The 17,594-nt window shown below is 40.3% G+C and overlaps 1 protein-coding gene across 1 annotated transcript in view; it reads right to left on the reverse strand.

Moving 5' to 3' along the window:
- Positions 1–17,594, reverse strand: part of FBXW8 (F-box and WD repeat domain containing 8) — a 140,430-nt gene that overhangs the window by 9,177 nt on the left and 113,659 nt on the right. Inside the window, exon 8 of the mRNA XM_004379119.3 lies at positions 11,527–11,654. Within this exon, the coding sequence (XP_004379176.1) occupies positions 11,527–11,654 (128 nt within the window). The remainder of the gene's footprint in view (positions 1–11,526; positions 11,655–17,594) is intronic.

Below are 17,594 nucleotides of genomic sequence, written 5' to 3' on the forward strand. Positions count from 1 at the left end.
CAAATCTTTAAAAAAATTCAGAGTAGGGAAGGCCTTTCTAAGCATAAACAATTTAAAAAAAAAAAAAAACCACACAAGTCAAAAAAGAAGATTGATAAATATATATAAAAGTGTTTATAAAGTTTTTCCCACATCAGGTATCAAAAAGTCAAGGCAAATGATAAACTGGGAAAAACGACTGCAACTGAGAAGGCTAACTAATTTCTTATAACCAATTCTTTGGAATTAATAATAAAGACTGACAACCCAATATGAAAATGAGGGGGGAAAGACAGAAACAATTTGCAGAGATGGAAATACTCATGATTTTTAAATGTGTGTAAGATGTTCATCAAGCTCACTCGTTATAAGAGAAATTACAAAATAAAACTACAATGAGAACTTGTTACCTAGCTACCTGGCAAAGATAAAGGTTGGTAACACTATCTATGGTGGTATTTATATACTCCTGATATGAGCACAAATCCCTCTTTGGGGAGTGATCTGGCAATATCCAATCAAATAAAAATTATTCTTTACGTTTGATCCAGCTATTCCATTCTTGGAATTTATCTAGCATATATCTACACATGTGTACACACACAAAAGGCCATTAGCTGCAGCCCTGTTTTAGTAGCAAAAGGTGGGGATTCTGTTTCAGGCAATGTGTTGACTAGGTAACCTGAAAACTCTCCCACTGCAAATCACTTAATAACGTTATGTAACTAACATCCTTTTAAATGCATTGCTGAGCTCACAAAATAAACAACTTATTCAGGGCCGGAGCCGAAAACCAGTGTGGACAGCTAGAGTTGCAGTTGCCTGCATGGGTGTGTGCCTGGGGCAGGGGTGCTGGCAGGCACCAATACCAGCAACTAGTGGGTTTGGATCTTAATTCAATGCTGGAGCAGAAGTATAATAAGACTATGACCCACCAAAAGGGGAGAGGGGAATACTGAGATACTGGCTTTAAAAAAAGCCATATGAAACTTCTGTAAGTGTAAATATCACTCCTGAAATTACATTCATTAGATAGGCTAAGAAGCAGATAAGAGACTTTGTGAATTAGGTAGGTCTGAAGAAAGTACCCAGAATGGAGCACAAAGAGATGACAAATATGAATGAGGAGTTAAGAGATGGAGGATAGAAGGAGGGTGGTTCAGCATATGTCCAAAAGAAGTTCCAGAAGGAGAAAGTAGAGCATATGGTGAAGAGGCAATGTTCAAAAAGTTAACAGCTTAGATTTTTCTAAAATTAATGGCAGGCAGGCATACTCATACTCAACGCTAAGCAGAATAAAAAGGAATACATACCTAAGTGTATCATAATAAAATAGGAAAATAGAAAAGACAAAGAGGTCTTAAAAGCAACCTGAGGTAAAAACATTACCTATTAAGGAATGATAATTAGACGGACAGGAAAAACTAGATACAACATTTAAGTTGTCGTGAATTTGAATGACTCGATGTGGACTTCCCAATTAACTAGCCCCACTGACTGAGTGCTAGTTAAAGCAATTACAACTCAGCTGCACAGTGGGATGGGGCAGTCATTAGGGGATGAGGCAGATCTATATGCACTGAAGGGCAGTGACCTCTGTGTTCCACACAAAGACCACGGGCACAGCACTTAACGGGTCTTTGGGGGTACACGGGCACACCGTGCGTGTTCAGATGACTCCTGGAGAACACTGTGGAGGCCAGCTGGGAGACTCCGGAAGCAGGGTGCACAGAAGACTGGCACTTTCCTCTACACCTCTTTGTGCTTCTTCTGAAATTCAATTCTGAATGTGCATGTTACGTGTCTAAGAAAAATTTTAAAGATAAAATTCTGGAAGGACATACTTAAACTGTTAAGAGCAGTTACTTTGGAGAAGAGGAATGGCAAGGGAGGAATAAGGGGGATACAGGAATGCTTTTACTTTTTCTCTGTATACTGCTATATCGTTTAAATGTTTAAAAGACAAGAACTCCTTCGTGACAGAACTCCTTCGTGACGGGAGGGCACCCAGGGGCCTTCCAAAGGACTGTTCTGTAAGCCGGGTGGTGGATACTGCTATTCTTTATAGTGTTCACATACCTTACAGACACTCACATATGCATGCTTTGTTTCATAATGTTTAAGATATTATATATGCATCTACTTTGGCAGTCTGAATGTACCCAAAGGTGCCGCGGATGACAGGCCTGGTGATCTGCTTCCAAAAGGTCACAGCCTTGAAAACCCTATGGAGCAGTTCAACTCTGCACACATGGTGTCGTCATAAACTGGAATCAACCTGACGGCAGCTAACAACAACTACTACTACTACCACTACTACTATTTAACCCGTTGCCATCGAGTCAATTCTGACTCATAGTGACCCTACAGGACAGAGTAGAACCGCCCCACAGGGTTTTCAAGCAGCGCCCACTGGATTCAAACTGCTGACCTTTTGGTTAGCAGCCGTAGCTCTTAGCCACTATGCCACCAGGTTGCCACTACTACTACTTAGGCATTGTTAAACAAACCAGTTTTAAAACAATCTGGTCTTAGAAGACAGAGGAGAGAGCTAGTAATGCTTCCTGGCTAGGCCATGGTACTGACTGGGCAATGCTGACTGATGGGGGCTCTGTTGCTATGGAATGCCATCCAATTCCCCACTTACATAGAGGGACGTGGACTAGAAAGATGCAGAGAGAGAACATGAAGTAAACATGAAAACAGGTCTCTCCATCAGCATTTAGAGACATCTATCTTTAGGCACGATGGGTAAGAGAACTAAGGATGTTTGGGCACGAAAGAGAGAAAAAGTAGAAATGCTGTAGTAAAAGGAACTCTGCCTCTAGGCTGTAACTGCCCTGCTTACTAATGGGAACTTGAAAAGGATGGAAAAAAACAAATTTGCGCCCACATACTTTTCAGTGCATATTTGGTTAATAAGAGTCTATTCTGCCGTGCTGATTTTCAGGAAAAGCTCCTCTGTTGAATATTTATACTCCATAATTTACAGTTTGGCTGTTAAGGAGACAAAGGCAAACACACATTTGGTCCAGAAGTTCAAAGTTTGCCATCTGTTTTCCCATTGTATTTAGATACCAGCATGGTGGCTCCAAGCAAAATAAACAAATACACCAAAAGATACAGCAACAGTGTATTGTATCAGTAAGGAAAACAAAAATGGGCCAAAAAAGACTTGAACTTCTCCCCACAGGAAAAAAGAAAAGCATTTCTGTGCATCTCCTTAGAGAGGCACCACTCTGGGTTCTTGTCGACAGGCAGGAACTGCAAACAACACAGAGCGTGCGAAGTCCACACTGGCCATTCAAAGTCACATTAAGAAAACCGTATCTGCGCACACATCTGACAGTGTGCAGCACCAACCTGCGATGCAGCGTACCTTGGCAAAGCCTGTCACCTCAGTACTCAAATCAAATACTCGATGCTGGGAAACAGGTAGCCCAGCAAATGGGCACACAGATATGCCAAGTCAACTGATTCCAGGGACAAAGAGAAGCCAACGGTAGATTTTGTAAATCCCTATCTAGCCCATATTTCATCAACTTTGCCCGCTGAAAAGAAAAATAATTGATCTGAAAGCTGTAATTGTATTATGTTTAATATTCATGATTGGGCTTGGAGGACAGTCCAACACTCCCCTCTCTCCAGCCTCTCTCTAATGAAAATCACACCATAGGAGTCAGCTCTAGCCCGCCAATTAAAACAAAAGACACCAGAACCTTCCAAAGACTCCAGCAGAGGAGCAGCCATCTGATGGGCAGGAAAACGTGCTGGAACCGAGAGGGAGGCACGCTCTGGTTGGTCCTGTGCTAAGAGCTTTGAATAACTTATTATAACACTTGCAGATGGAGCAAATACAACATTTATGCCCCACTCACTCCCTCTCTAATAGCAGGGAGCGGTACTACAAGCACACCACAACTTTCTATCTGTCAGGGCAAGAAATACGCTCTGAGACTCTTTAATTGGGGGTCACAACTCAGGGTGTGCTTCCCATTGGTTTGGATTAAATAGTCCCATATGATAATAAGGCAAACTGTATTTGATGGCAAAGCTAAAGCCTATTCAGATTCTGGCTTGGGAGTTTCATTATGAAGAACCTGACCTCCAGCTATATTTCTATGCAGAAAACAAAGGGAAAAAGCAATAAAGTGTTAAAATATAGGCTTTTCTTTTTTATGACCTAATTAATCAAGAAAACTAGTTTTTTTTTTTTTTTTTTAAATCAATACATGATCCGTTTGGTTTCACTGAACCAGGGTTATTAAAGAGGATTTTAAATATAACCTTTATGCCCAAATCAATAGCTTTATCTACATAGCACTGATGAGGGTCTTCTGTGAATGATTCATTTTAAACAGAGCAACTAGAAAAACATGTATTTTCAAGTAGAACTGCCCAATTTAACCCAACTGGGCTAAGCCTAGAGGTATCTCTGAAGTTTAGCGTTCTCTACATATTGCCCCTAAAATCAGTATGGCCAAAGTCAACCTTTCCAGACCTGTTTCCTCAGCTGGGCCAGCACTGGATGGTTTCAGAGATCCCTGCTACACCAAACATTCTGCAGTCCACAACAAGCCAGCCCTATGATACTGACTGTGGAAATGATGAGAATGTATACATAATGCCAGAACAATAAGGGGCATGACCACATATTGGAACTACTGAATGTTCCATATGCCCATTTAGCACATAAAGACTCCAATACGAATTTTTCACTTTCATATATAATGTTAATGTTCAACATGCCTGACATTTAGAAGCTTACTGTGTCTTACTTAGTAAAAAGTGGTGAGATAATATAATCAAACAGCTGTAGATAATTAAGATAGTGAGGTACCGGCATAAAGACAGACATTTAGATTAACAGAATAGAACTAAGAGTTCAAAATACACCCTTAAATTTATGGTCAAATGATTTTCAACAAGATAATTCAATGGAGAAAGACTAGTCTTTTCAGCAAATGGTGCCAGGACAACTGGTTATCCACATGCAAAAGAATGAAGTTGAACCCTGACCTTACACCATATACAAAACTTAATACCAAATGGATCATTAACCTCGATGTAAGAGCTAAAACCATAAAACTCTTTACAGAAAAAACACAGGAGTGAATCTTTATGACCTTGGGTTAAGAAATGGATTCTTAGCTATGACATCAAAAGCACAAACAACAAAAGAAAAGAACAGATAAATTGGACTTCATCAAAATTAAACACTTCTGTGCTTCAAACAACACCATCAAGAAAGTAAAAGACAATCCACAGAATGTGAGAAAATATTTGCAAATCATGTATCTGATAAGGGATTAGTATCCAGCATATATAAAAACTCTTACAACTCAATTAGAAGACAAATAACCCAATTAAAAAATGGGCAAAGGTTCTGAATAGACATGTCTCCAAAGAAGATATACAAATGGCCAATAAGCACGTGAAAAAATGTTCAACATTAGCCATCAGGGAAATGCAAATGAAAACTACAATGAGATACTACCTCACACCCACTCAGAGACAACAGTCAAGTGATGGCAGAGAAACTGGAACTCTCATATATTGCTGGTGGAGATGTAAAATGGTACAGCTGCTTTGGAAAACAGTCTGGCAGATCCTCGAAAGGTTAAACATAGAATTACCATATGACTAGCAATTCCATTCCTAAGTATATACTCAAGAGAAATGAAAACATGTCTACATAAGAGCTTGTACATGAATGTTAACAGCAGCATTATTCAGATAGCCAAAAAATGAAAACAACCAGATGTCCATCAACTAATGAATGGATAAACAAAATGTAGTATATCCATACAATGGAATATTATTCAGCCATAAAAAAAGAATTAAATACTGGTATGTGCTACAGTGGATGAATCTTGAAAACATTATGTTAAGTGAAAGAAGCCAGTCACAAAAGACCACATACTGTATGATCCTACTTGTATGAAATGTCAAGAATAAGCAAATTCATAGAGATAAAAAGATTAGTGGTTGCCTGAAGCTGGAGGAATTGGGAGGAAATGGAAAGTGACTGCTAATGGATATAGGGTTTCTTTTTTGCAGAAATGAAAATCTTCTAAAATTGACTGTGGTGGTGGCTGCACAACCTTGTAAACTTATTTAAAACCACTGAATTGTAAATTTAAATCAGTGAATTGTGTGCTATGTGAATTATCTCTCAATAAAGCTGCTGTAAAATTCAATAATGTGAGAACATGGAGGGGGGAAAGTGTGGGATTTGTTGGTTCCACAAATGTTGCCTTGGCAACCCAGTAACAGCCTGACATGTGCCCTTTACCACCAACTCTTAGCAGAGCAGCGATAAGCTTCTCCATACTACATCCTTGAAGAATGAGACCACAGATGAGAAAACTGAGACTGACAGAAGGGAAAAGGACCTCTTTAATACAGCCCTGCATTGTCAACTACAGTGTTTATTTAAATCATTTAAAAGAAAGTGGAAGTTCTTATTCTGGCCAACATGGAGTAAGCCCACTACTGTCTATGTCTCTGTTGATTACAACCAAAACCTTTGGACAAAATACAAAAAGCAAACACCTGAAGAATGTGAAAGTACAGTAAAGTAGGTGGATTGTGGAGGAGAGTGACACATATGGGGGAAGAGTTTCTCATTCCTCCCCCGCACCCTCCCCCCAGCTTTGTATGGGCTCCAGTAGCACAGCTGAGTAGTGGTGCTGAAGGTTAAAACTCCAAAAGAAACTCCACCTTTCTGACCAAAGGAACCAAGAAAAGGGGCCCCACAGTCCGAAGAGTGTAGGGATATCTTTGTTTTTTCCCCTCCAGTCTTGTATTTGCCCAAAGGACAGGCCCCAGTCACAGAGCTGCACGGTGGTAGCAATGTAGGCAGGTAAAACTTGGAGAGAAGTCCCTTCTTTCTGGCCAGAGGACCAGGAAAAAGGGCCCCTCCAGGCTGGGAAGTATAGGAATTTCCAGAGAGGAGGAAACCAGAGAAGGAGATCCTATAATAATGTGTATGAATCCATACAAATCCCAGACTCATTTCTGAGCTGTGCAGGACAGTCCAAAGCAGTATAGCAAAGGCCATGAGAACTGAACTAATTTTAAACCATTGCTAAGTCTCAGACTAACCCCTGGGCATATGCATGGGACAGACATAGAGCAGCATAGCAAAGGCTCTGGAAACTTGAACTGACCTCAGAATTACTGGCCACATGAGGCAAGAAAGAACTTGCAGTCTGAACCTAACTAGAGTGACTGCTTATTTAAAACAAAATTCTCCAGAGGATTATATAACAGGATTCAAAGCGTACATAACATACATTCATGATGTCCAAGATAGAACCAAAAATTACCTGACATACAAGAACCAAAAAAAAGCCCAGAAAAATGTGACTTATTCTCAAGGGAAAAGACAATTAACAGATGTCAACTGTGGGATAACTCACATTTTGGGACTTATCAGCTACTTTAAAGCAGTTATTTTTAACTGTATTATACGACATAAAGGTAAAATGGAGTGGAAAAACTGATGTTTTCAGCAGAGAAATAGAAACTGTAATAAAGAACGAATGGTACATTTTGGAACCAAAAAATACAAAATTAAAAAAAATTCATTGGATGGGCTCAACAGCACAATGGAGATGACAGAGGAAAAGTGTCAATGAACCTAAAATTAGATCAACAGAAATTTATCCAATCTGAAGAACAGAAAGAAAATTAAGTTTGAGGAAGAAAATGAACAGAATCGAAATGACCTGTGGGACAATATCAAAAGGTCAAACACTGCTGTCACTGGAGTCCCAGAAGAGGAGGAGAAAGGGATTCATGCAGGAAAATATTTTAAGAAATAATGGCTGAAAACATCCCAAATTTGGTAGAAGACATAAATTTACAGATTCTAGAAACTCAGTGAACTCCCCCAAAACAAAGTGGTCTATTTCCTGCAAATTTTATCTTAACTCATTCAAGCTTCTCATAAATCTTCTAATCCAAGTTATTAATTCATTTTTGCTTTCACTGAACAAATATATACTTCATTTAAAGACACTCTTATAAGCAGCACCATTATTTTATGTAACATTAAAAAATACAATTTTAAGATGCCAATGATTAAAAGATCCCAATATCAGAGATGTGAAACTGTAAAAAAAAAGGGCATCTTAGAATAAAATGCATCTGGCTTTACGAACATGCTACCAGGCACTGTGCTAAGACACTGGTAAATAGAACAGACACAAGCAACCAGTCCTAATACCTAACGTACATCACTCCTCCTGTAACATTACTCATTTCTCTTCTTGGTCTCAGAAGGAAAAAAGACAAAAAAAAGTGTGTTTAGAAAAACAAATTGATCCATATTGATAAAACTGTTGTACAAAAACTCTACCTCTCTCTCTCCCCTCTACTGTACAATCCTTCCCTCCCAGCAAGGAAAAACCACAATCTAACGATAACCCAGTTTCCATTCTGCTCATTCTTTTATTCTTCATGAAACTCTCATTATCCTCTGATTTTTTCCTGGAAAGATGAGAGATTAGGTGATTTTTTTTTTTTTCATTTTTAATTTAAGCCTAAGTTTTTTTCCCCAAAAAATAAACTTCTTGCAAAATTCGACCTATGTTTGCAAACTACTCAAGCTTTCCTTAATTTAATGAAAAATTACTTTATTTGTGTCTTAACCTGGGACAGTTTTATGTATCTCCAGAGTCCATTTCAGTCTCAAGTTATTTATACACTATTAAGGGAATGCAGTGGGAATTCAGTTTTTTAAATAAAAAAGGGAGGTTCCTTTTTTTTTTTTTTAAATTGCCTCAGCCATTAAGGGAAGGCCAAGGACATAGTTCTTTTCAGAGTTCTCTTCATAATATTTGACCCCCTACTCCCGTTTTTGAAATAAAACATAAGCTGTACAAGCCCGGGCACGCATCTCTAAAGCAATCTTACTCATAGTTATTAAGCCTTTGGGGGAAAAAATAAGACTTCCCTCCACCACATTTAAATGTCTCAATTTCTCATTCCTTTTTCCAGATGTACAATTTTTATTTTAAAAAAAGCAGATCAACATCTGTGTTTCCAATGCATATTGCTAACACTGCTATTATGATTCATAAAGCAGTGGTCAAATAGCTGCACACAGCCCCAGGATGGGCCCTGATTAATGCCACTTTGGACAGCCCAACCCTCTCCCAACTCCGTATTACTAGTCTGTTCTGCTCATTAATAGAGACAGAGGGTTTTTAAAAAACCTGTAACACTGGTTTACTAATAAAATGGACTTAACATGGTCATATTTGGACTTTAGAATGACCAGAGAAGGAAATCAAAGTCTCAGAGAAGACACTAGTCTATAGGACTAACAGCCTACACAAGCCACAGCCGCCTCTACCCTGAGACCAGAAGAACTACATGGTGGCCAGCTACCACTGCCGACCATTCTAATCAGGGCCACAATAGATGGACCCTGATAGAAGGGGGAAAAATGCTGAGCAGAACTCAATTCTTAGAAAGCCCAGATTTAGTGGACCAGTTGAGACCAGAGGACTCCTTGAGACTACTGCCCTGAGATATTTTTTAAACCATGAACCAAAACTATCCCAAGATCACCTTTTAGCAAAGTAACAGTGGCACACAAAGAATATTGCAGTGCTCTACTCACAAACCATCTACATGAGACCAAAAGGTCAACAGTTACTCTAAAGCAAGAATGAGAAGATAAAGGGGCAGGGAAACTAGAGTACTGGAAACACAACAACCAGAACACCATTAAAGAGAATGCTGACACATTGTGAAAAATGTAACTTATGTCACTGAACAGTTTGTACAGAAGTTGTCAAATTGGAACCTAATTTACTGTGTAAACGTTCACCAAAAACAAAATATTTTACAAAATGACCAGAGAGCCCTTTTACCAGGCATTTAGCTCCTTTTCTGGCAGTGGCTATATAATTAGGCAGCCCTGCTCCAGAGGAAGAAGTCTGCTTTACTGAGTATGCCTCAGTCTCCTAACTGATGATGTACCGTATAGCTGAAAATGGTCATCACCATCCGGCTGGAAAGTGTTCTAGAGCTAACTGGGCTAAGTGATGGAGAAGGCAAAGCCCTCTCCTCTGGAACATCGCTTTGGTTTCCTGGGAGCCTAGCTGTGCTTGAACACCTAAATGCTCATGCAGCAAACTAGCTCTGAAACAGAATCCATGATCGCAAACCCTTCCATTTGGATGCCCCAAAGAGCCCTCTGCATTTGCTCTCAGGGAAAACAAGTAGCTACTGGGCCCCTGTGGGGAGATCTATCGGAAAAGCTTGGATCCTTTGTATAGATAGCTCTGTCTGGAAACTGAAACATGAGCATCAAGCTGTAAACTGGTTTCTTTCGTTTGCTGTGTCACATGTGGAGGCCACTTACCAAGTCCAGTTTGTTTTGTTATTTTTTTTTCAAAGAGAAAAACTGCCTGGACATGCACCGAGAAGTTCAATTCTCAATCATCAGGGTATCTGCCATTTTAGGAGGCCTTGAGAAAAAACACGGTTACGTATTTTCTATAAAGTATACTCACATTATCTTTTTGCTCTAAGTGGGGAGAGCAGCTAGAGAGGTGGAAGTCGAGAGTTGAAAATATTACTTGACAAAATAATTATTTTTGCAAGTTGCTGCACTGGCAGGACAGAGGTCTGGGATTTGGCACAGAGGCATACCTGCCTCACAATGTGTAAGATACCCACTACCAAGCAGACCACCACCTGCAGCCCAGGGCCAGGCACAGGGGAGGGGGTGCCGGCAGAGCCTGGCCTCCAGCCACGCTACCTCTCTTCGGGGCACTGGATCAGACACGGCAGATAACCAGCCAAAAAAAAAGACAAGACAAGACAAGGGGGAGAGGGAGCAGGGAGGGGGAAAAGAACTAAAATTTGGACTCAGAGGGTCTTTTTCAAACACTTTAATCCTTTCGTGCTGATGGTTCCTGGAGCATTCGTGGCTGGCACTGGACCCTGTACCGGGAAAATCCGACTCCCAAAGCCAATGCGTTAAAGAGAAGACTGCTAATCAGCTAAATAGAAACTGGAATCTGTCCACGTGAAGACTCTTTTTTCCCCATCACCAGAGGGACACCGCAGTGCTCTGAAATACACTCTTGACATCATTTGGCAGGCAACCCTATTTTGTTGAACATGATTCATCCCTTAGGTTATTGTTCTTAATATTAGAAAGTGAGCTTTTAAATGCCAAACAAATTCTGCAGCAGGGGGGCAAAAAATATTCCAAGTGGTCTCACTGGACCTTCCACCAACTGCACCACCAAATGGCTTAAAAGAAAACCTTCCCATGGTGCTTCAGAAATGAAGCAGAGACATAGCTATATCCAACTATTACCTAATATAAGACTTTGTTCTCCAGATTCACAAAGACAGTGTTTATGGAATCAGAGCTCAACTCAAAGTGGGCAGAGCTGTGGAGTGGGCACGGAAGGGGGTGAACAGTAGAGAAAATCAGTACACACAGTGAGGCTGAGTGGCGAGGCCTCCCCAGAAGCTGCTTGATGCTACAAAATGCTGCTTATTATTCAGACCTACCTCCTGTCCATGTTGCCACTGATCATGAGGTTGGGAGGACTGTCTTGGAGGTTGACACATGTGAAGTCACCAAGCGCATTACCCAGCTTCGAGATGCAGCGTTCTGCTTCCAAGCTGCACACCAGGATCTGGTGGAGGAAGAAAAATATGGGGGTGTACAGTTACATACATCAGAACTGTATCCAACGCTTTCATTTCAGCAGAGTCCAGGGCACGCTCGCTACCACTGAGCTCTTATTAAAGAAGATGTTCTACTGCTCAATTTCCTAACCGTTTCCAGGTTAATGGTAGTACAGGGATATGGCTATACCATATGACAAAGGGAAAATGCAACCAAAGAGTTCCACAGGGCAAGGTGCAAACAAACTCATAGGAGACAAGAAAGAAAAATGCAAAATGGGGAAATCAGGTATCCTGGCTGCTTTTTTGAGTGTTCACGTAGAAAAAGAGGTCTGGAAACTAAGGGCCATTAATTGCTTCTGATTTGGAATTAATGGGAAAGCTAACAAGGAACTTGTAGATGAGCTACCTTCGGTTCTCTTTCTTTCTCCCTCTCTGTATTTATGCCAAACCACATTGCCACTGAGTTGATTCCGACTCAAAGGGACCCTATAGGACAGGGTAGAACTGCCCCATAAGGTTTCCAAGGAGCAGCTGGTGGATTCGAACTTCCAATCTTTTGGTAAGCAGCCAAGCTCTTAACCACTGTTAACCACCCTTAACCACCAGGGCTCCGTATTTATACCAAAGAAGTTGGTAAAAAACAAAAAAAAGACAGCATAAGTATCCAGGAAGAAGAAGCTGGCATAGTTAACTATTAGATGATTTCTTTAGACTAAACTGGAACCCTGGTAGCACAGTTTGAATATACCAGCTGCTCCTTGGAAACCCTATGGGGCAGTTCTACCCTGTCCTATAGAGTCCCTATGAGTCGCAACTGATCTGACGGCAATGGGTTTGGTTTTGGGTTTTTTAAGATTAAACTACAAACCAAAACACAAACTCTTACTTCCAAACATCCCTCTGCAGTTACTGTCCACTTGCTAATTTCAGAAAGTTCTGTTCCATAGGTATGAAAGCAAATAAGAAAGGGACCTTTTATCTCTAGACAAACCAAAAAACCAAACCACTGCCACTGAGTTGATTCCAACTCATAGTGAGCCTACAGGACAGAGCAGAACTGCCTTATAGGGTTTCCAAGGAGCACCCAGTGGATTCCAACTGCGACCTTCTGGTTAGCAGCCAAGCTCTTAACCACTGCGCCACCAGGCCTCCATCTCTAGACAGTGTTTCATTATATTAGAACACTTTTGTAGTACCAGCTGTCCAGCAAAAATTTAAAAAAAGAAAAGAAAGCCTGATCCATAAGGAGATTATTTTAGTTTTTTATTAAAAATCTTAGAAACTCAATTCAATTAATATTTAATACTTGCTATGGTCAGAATCGACTCCACAGCAGTGGGTTTAAAGAGAGAAAAAGCTATAGTCACCTCATAGTGTATTGTAAGTAATATTCTGTACTTCAGTATCAGCATAGAGCTTTTAATAGGGTTCCTGGGCTCCATATTTTCTGGTTTATGAAATACTTCAACATCTACAGCAGGAAAGTGGCCTATGTAATCAATAAAATGTCCATGGTAAATGTAAGAATTGAAATCCGGTACTGACTCAGATTTTCTAGAAGTTCTTTTTGGTAAGTAGACGGCTCATTTCTGAGGGATATAGTGAGATCCAATCCCTTGTGAAAAAAGATTCTCTACAAATTAATCATAAAGACATCGGAGTTAGTAGTCAAGAGTCAAGTATTTTCTAGAATGTTTAATAATTCAATGAATCAGAACTATCCAAAGAGTACCTTTACCATGACGTTTAGTTAAAGACCACAGAGAGCAGAAAATACATTACCCATCGCAGAGGCGATTCTTTCCATGTTACAAGTCCCCTAACGACCTTTACCATCTCTCCCTCCCTCCCGCACTCTCTCTCTTTTAATAAGGTTGAGCAAATGGGACTTCATTTTATCTGATTGCCACAGACTAGTGAGATTAATTATTCATGCTCACACTCTCCCTCTTGTTAAGACCATGCATTAGACTAATTTTTCTCTTTATTGCTCTAGTTGGGTGAGTCTCAATCCACGGCCACTTGACTCATCTCAGAGGTGTACGGATATGCTGTAAAGAAGGAAAAAACTACCCATAGCTAAAATCTTGGAGAAAATGTTCTGCACTAATGTGACCGCCAAATCGATAGATGTTTGGATTTTTTCTTTAAGTACCAAGTGTATATTACAAAGGAGGTTAAACAGTGATTACAGAGCAAATTTTACAGGAGTCAGATGTTTCTTTAAGAATTATCTAAAGCAACTACACCACATTAAGATAGGTACACATTTTGCAAAGATGACTACAGGAAGTGCAGTATGTAGAATCACAATACACTGGGTGATTTTCCTTTCTCTCTGGCTTCCAGGTAGATAGAGGGGGCACAATGTAGAAGCAAGGAATGTCTTTAAAAAGAACTTCAGCAGAAAAAGTTTTTTATCTATTTTTTTCCTTAGTGATCTTAAAAAGTATTTTCAAAAATCCTAGTCTTAGAATTTTAACTTTCAATTTTGTAATTATTCAGACTTCTCTGAAATCTCTTTAATTTCTAAAAAAAATTTTCTGATTTCAAACATAATACATTCTTGTAACACATTACCAACATAATAGAATTGTATAGCCAAGAAAATGATAGCCCTCTGTATATCCATCTCTCACAGATAACCACTTTAATAGTTTAGTGTGTATATTTCTAGAACTTCTCTATACACCGTCTATGTTTGTGTGTATAAAATTTTTCTGTTCCTTGAATGCGATTAATATTCTAAAACTTGTTTTTTTCCACTGAGAAACACGTCTTGAGAGTTGTTCCTTTGTCAGTACCTATAGATAGATCTTGTTCCTTTTTTTTTTTAGATCTTGTTCTTTTTAATGGTTGTGTATAATTTCTCTGTGGATACCGAATTCCATATGGATGGATATTTGGTTGTTGAAATTTTTACATAAAAGAAATAATGCTGTAATCCATTCAACAGCCAGTCGACAAATATTTATTAATTGACAAATATTTATTAATCACCTTCTGTGTACTCAGCACAGCAATGAACAGGGACGGCGGATGACGTTCAGAAGCCTCAGCCTGCTACAAGCTGAAACAATCCACCTCTTCAGCAGCTGGTACATGGCCACCAGCTGTCCTGCTCCTCAATCCATGGGACTTACTCTCCAAGGAGACCCACCACCTCATCTTACAGCCATGTCCTGGCAGCTGGTATCTTAAGCACCAGGGGCAGCTGTACAGGGTCAAGAAGGAGGAGGTGGCCACAGGACCAACATAAGGGAAGCATTAACAACCTCCCTGGTCAGGTGGGCAGGCCCTGTATCTTTCACGTGTGACCTGGGCCATTTAGTGTGCCCAGGAAAACCATGGTTTTACTCAACAAAACCATGAAGGAAAAAGCTGAGAAATGGCTGTTGTCCCTATAATGGGGTGAGCTTAAGGCAGGCCCACCTTCCTCCTTCACCCATTCAGAACTGCATTTAGCACTGTAAACTTTTCCTAAATCTGGGATGGACATACCCTCACAATTAAACCACTGGTATACAGAAATCACTGTGAAAAGATAAAAGAGCCTTCCAGGCCCAGAATTTTGGTTGGATGCTGGAAAGGAACTCCACTGGTGTTTTCTTTGCTTCATTTCGTACTCATATACCTGTCAAAGGCATTAAGCCAACAACAACAACCTGAACCGCTAGCTCTCCTCCTCAGAACCCCAACACCGCCTTTCCAAAGAGGTAAAAGGAGTGGTCAGAAGGCTTCCTTACAAGACTAGAGATTTAAAAAGGCTTTGTGAATCAATGATTATTTGAAAAACCGAAGTGACAAAGACAGCAAAGGTTAGAAGATGTTTTCCCGGACTGACACAGAGTAAAAGATAACAAGCAAGGGGAAAAAGATTTGGTTGAGATTCCTGGAGACAGTAAAGTCTACCTACTTTCTTTTCTGATCCCTAATAACCCACCCCCCATCACCACCACATATAGTATGCTCTTCTGAGGAGGAATAAGTCATAAGAAGCCAACATCTAGAGAATAAAGCAAATAATCCTCATGCTCTCCTTCTCTGCCCCCATCTAGCTCACTTTGTGCTCTTGTCCATGAAACCCTCAGCACAGTCCATTCCCTCTTGTCATCACTGAAGATTTACTGTCTACACACTTCATCGGGTGCTCTTCAGGTACCATTTTGAACTGCATATTATCCTCCTCCAACGTTTGAACCCTTGAGGGTAGGAAATTCATCTCAGAAGACTGATTTTAGCCGGTCAGATGAGTTTCTGGAAGGGACAATGTTAACAAGTGCCATGCCACATGTTGAAAAACACTATCCTAGACTTACACTGTAAGTTCCTTGGGGAAGACATCCTATCATTCATTCATTCAGCATGTATGCAAGACCAAGTATGTGCCAGGTACTGTGTTAGTTACATATCCCTTGCATCTGCCTATGTGCTTGCATTTGGCAGGTATGCAATAAGTGTGTGTATATTCACTGACTAATGTACAATTACAGAGCCCTGGTGGCACAGTGGTTAAGAGCTCAACTGCTAACCAAAAAGTCAGCAGTTCCAATCCACCAGCTGCTCCTTGGAAACCCTGTGGGGCAGTTCTACTCTGACCTATGGGGTCATTATGAGTCAGAATCAACTCGATGGCAACGGGTTTGGTTTTTGGTTGCTGTACCTTTATAGGCATACACCAGGGCTGGTACAGAGTCTACTACACAGTAAATACTCAGATACTCATTTTTTGGCTTAATACATTTCCCTATTCCTGGATGTCTACTGGTGCTGCCGACTGGTACAAAGAGACTGCTTTATTCTATTTAAAACAGAAGATGGTTTCACAGATCTCGCTCCATAATATTCAGATTCTAGATTTTATAACACCCAACTGTGCTGAGTCCTAAGGTTCCACTTCTGACAACATGGCACACTAGACTGTGAAAAATACTCCTGTTACAAACACTGAAAAGGTTGGATAAGATTCATTCTATTAACCAGCATCCTTTACAACGTATTGTTTAACTCATAAGAAGTCAAGGAAACCCACAGGGGACGAAAATGAACAGAGCACAAACATCAGAAAGGTAAACGAGCACCCAAGCGAGGGGCTGCTCTGGGGACATCTGCCAGTGTCAGGAGCCTAGAGAACCAGGGAAACGTGAGACAGTTTTTGGCCAGTACAAAGTGCAGCCTCAGAACTGAGATATCTGCTTTAAGCTGGGGCCCTTGAAGGGCTATACAGCCTCAGTAAAATGTGAGCAAGGAAAGGAACAACTCTCTACATTGCAGCAGAGAGCCTACTCAGAAATTTGTCTGCCTTGGGTTCAGCTCAGGGTGGAAACATTTGCCCTAGAACCTGTAATCCCATGTCTGCCCTCACACAGGTTCAGGGTTTCTATTTACACTACCTGCAAAGCCAAAGGAAACCAAGTATAGTAATCCATTCAAAGCGTGTTCAGTTTGGTAACATGCCTCAAGGTACCTGGCAGAATCTTTTCAGGAGGATTTCTTAACACCGGCCCCTTAATTAAGAGTCCTATAAATTAAGACCAACCAAATATGAGCATATAATAATAATTAAAAAAAAAGATTTTAAATACAGAAAGAAGTAACTCATCGATGTTTATCAGATAAAAATACAAACTAAGCATACTGATCATTAACTTTATATGGAAAGGGAAGAAGCCCCGAATAAGTAAAGCACTATCGAAGAAAGAGAATAAAGTTGGAGGACTCACACTACCTGACTTAAGAACCTACTATACAGCTACAGTAGTCAAAACAGCCTGGCACTGGTACAACGACAGATACATTGACCAAGGGAACAGAATTGAGAACCCAGATGTAAATCCAGCCACCTACAGCCACCTGATCTTTGACAAGGGCCCAAAGTCCATCAAATGGGGAAAAGACAGTCTTTTTAACAAACGGTGCTGGCAAAACTGGATATCCATCTGCAA

Source organism: Trichechus manatus, unplaced genomic scaffold (genome assembly GCF_000243295.1).
Source record: "Trichechus manatus latirostris isolate Lorelei unplaced genomic scaffold, TriManLat1.0 scaffold00061, whole genome shotgun sequence".
Taxonomy (NCBI): domain Eukaryota; kingdom Metazoa; phylum Chordata; class Mammalia; order Sirenia; family Trichechidae; genus Trichechus; species Trichechus manatus.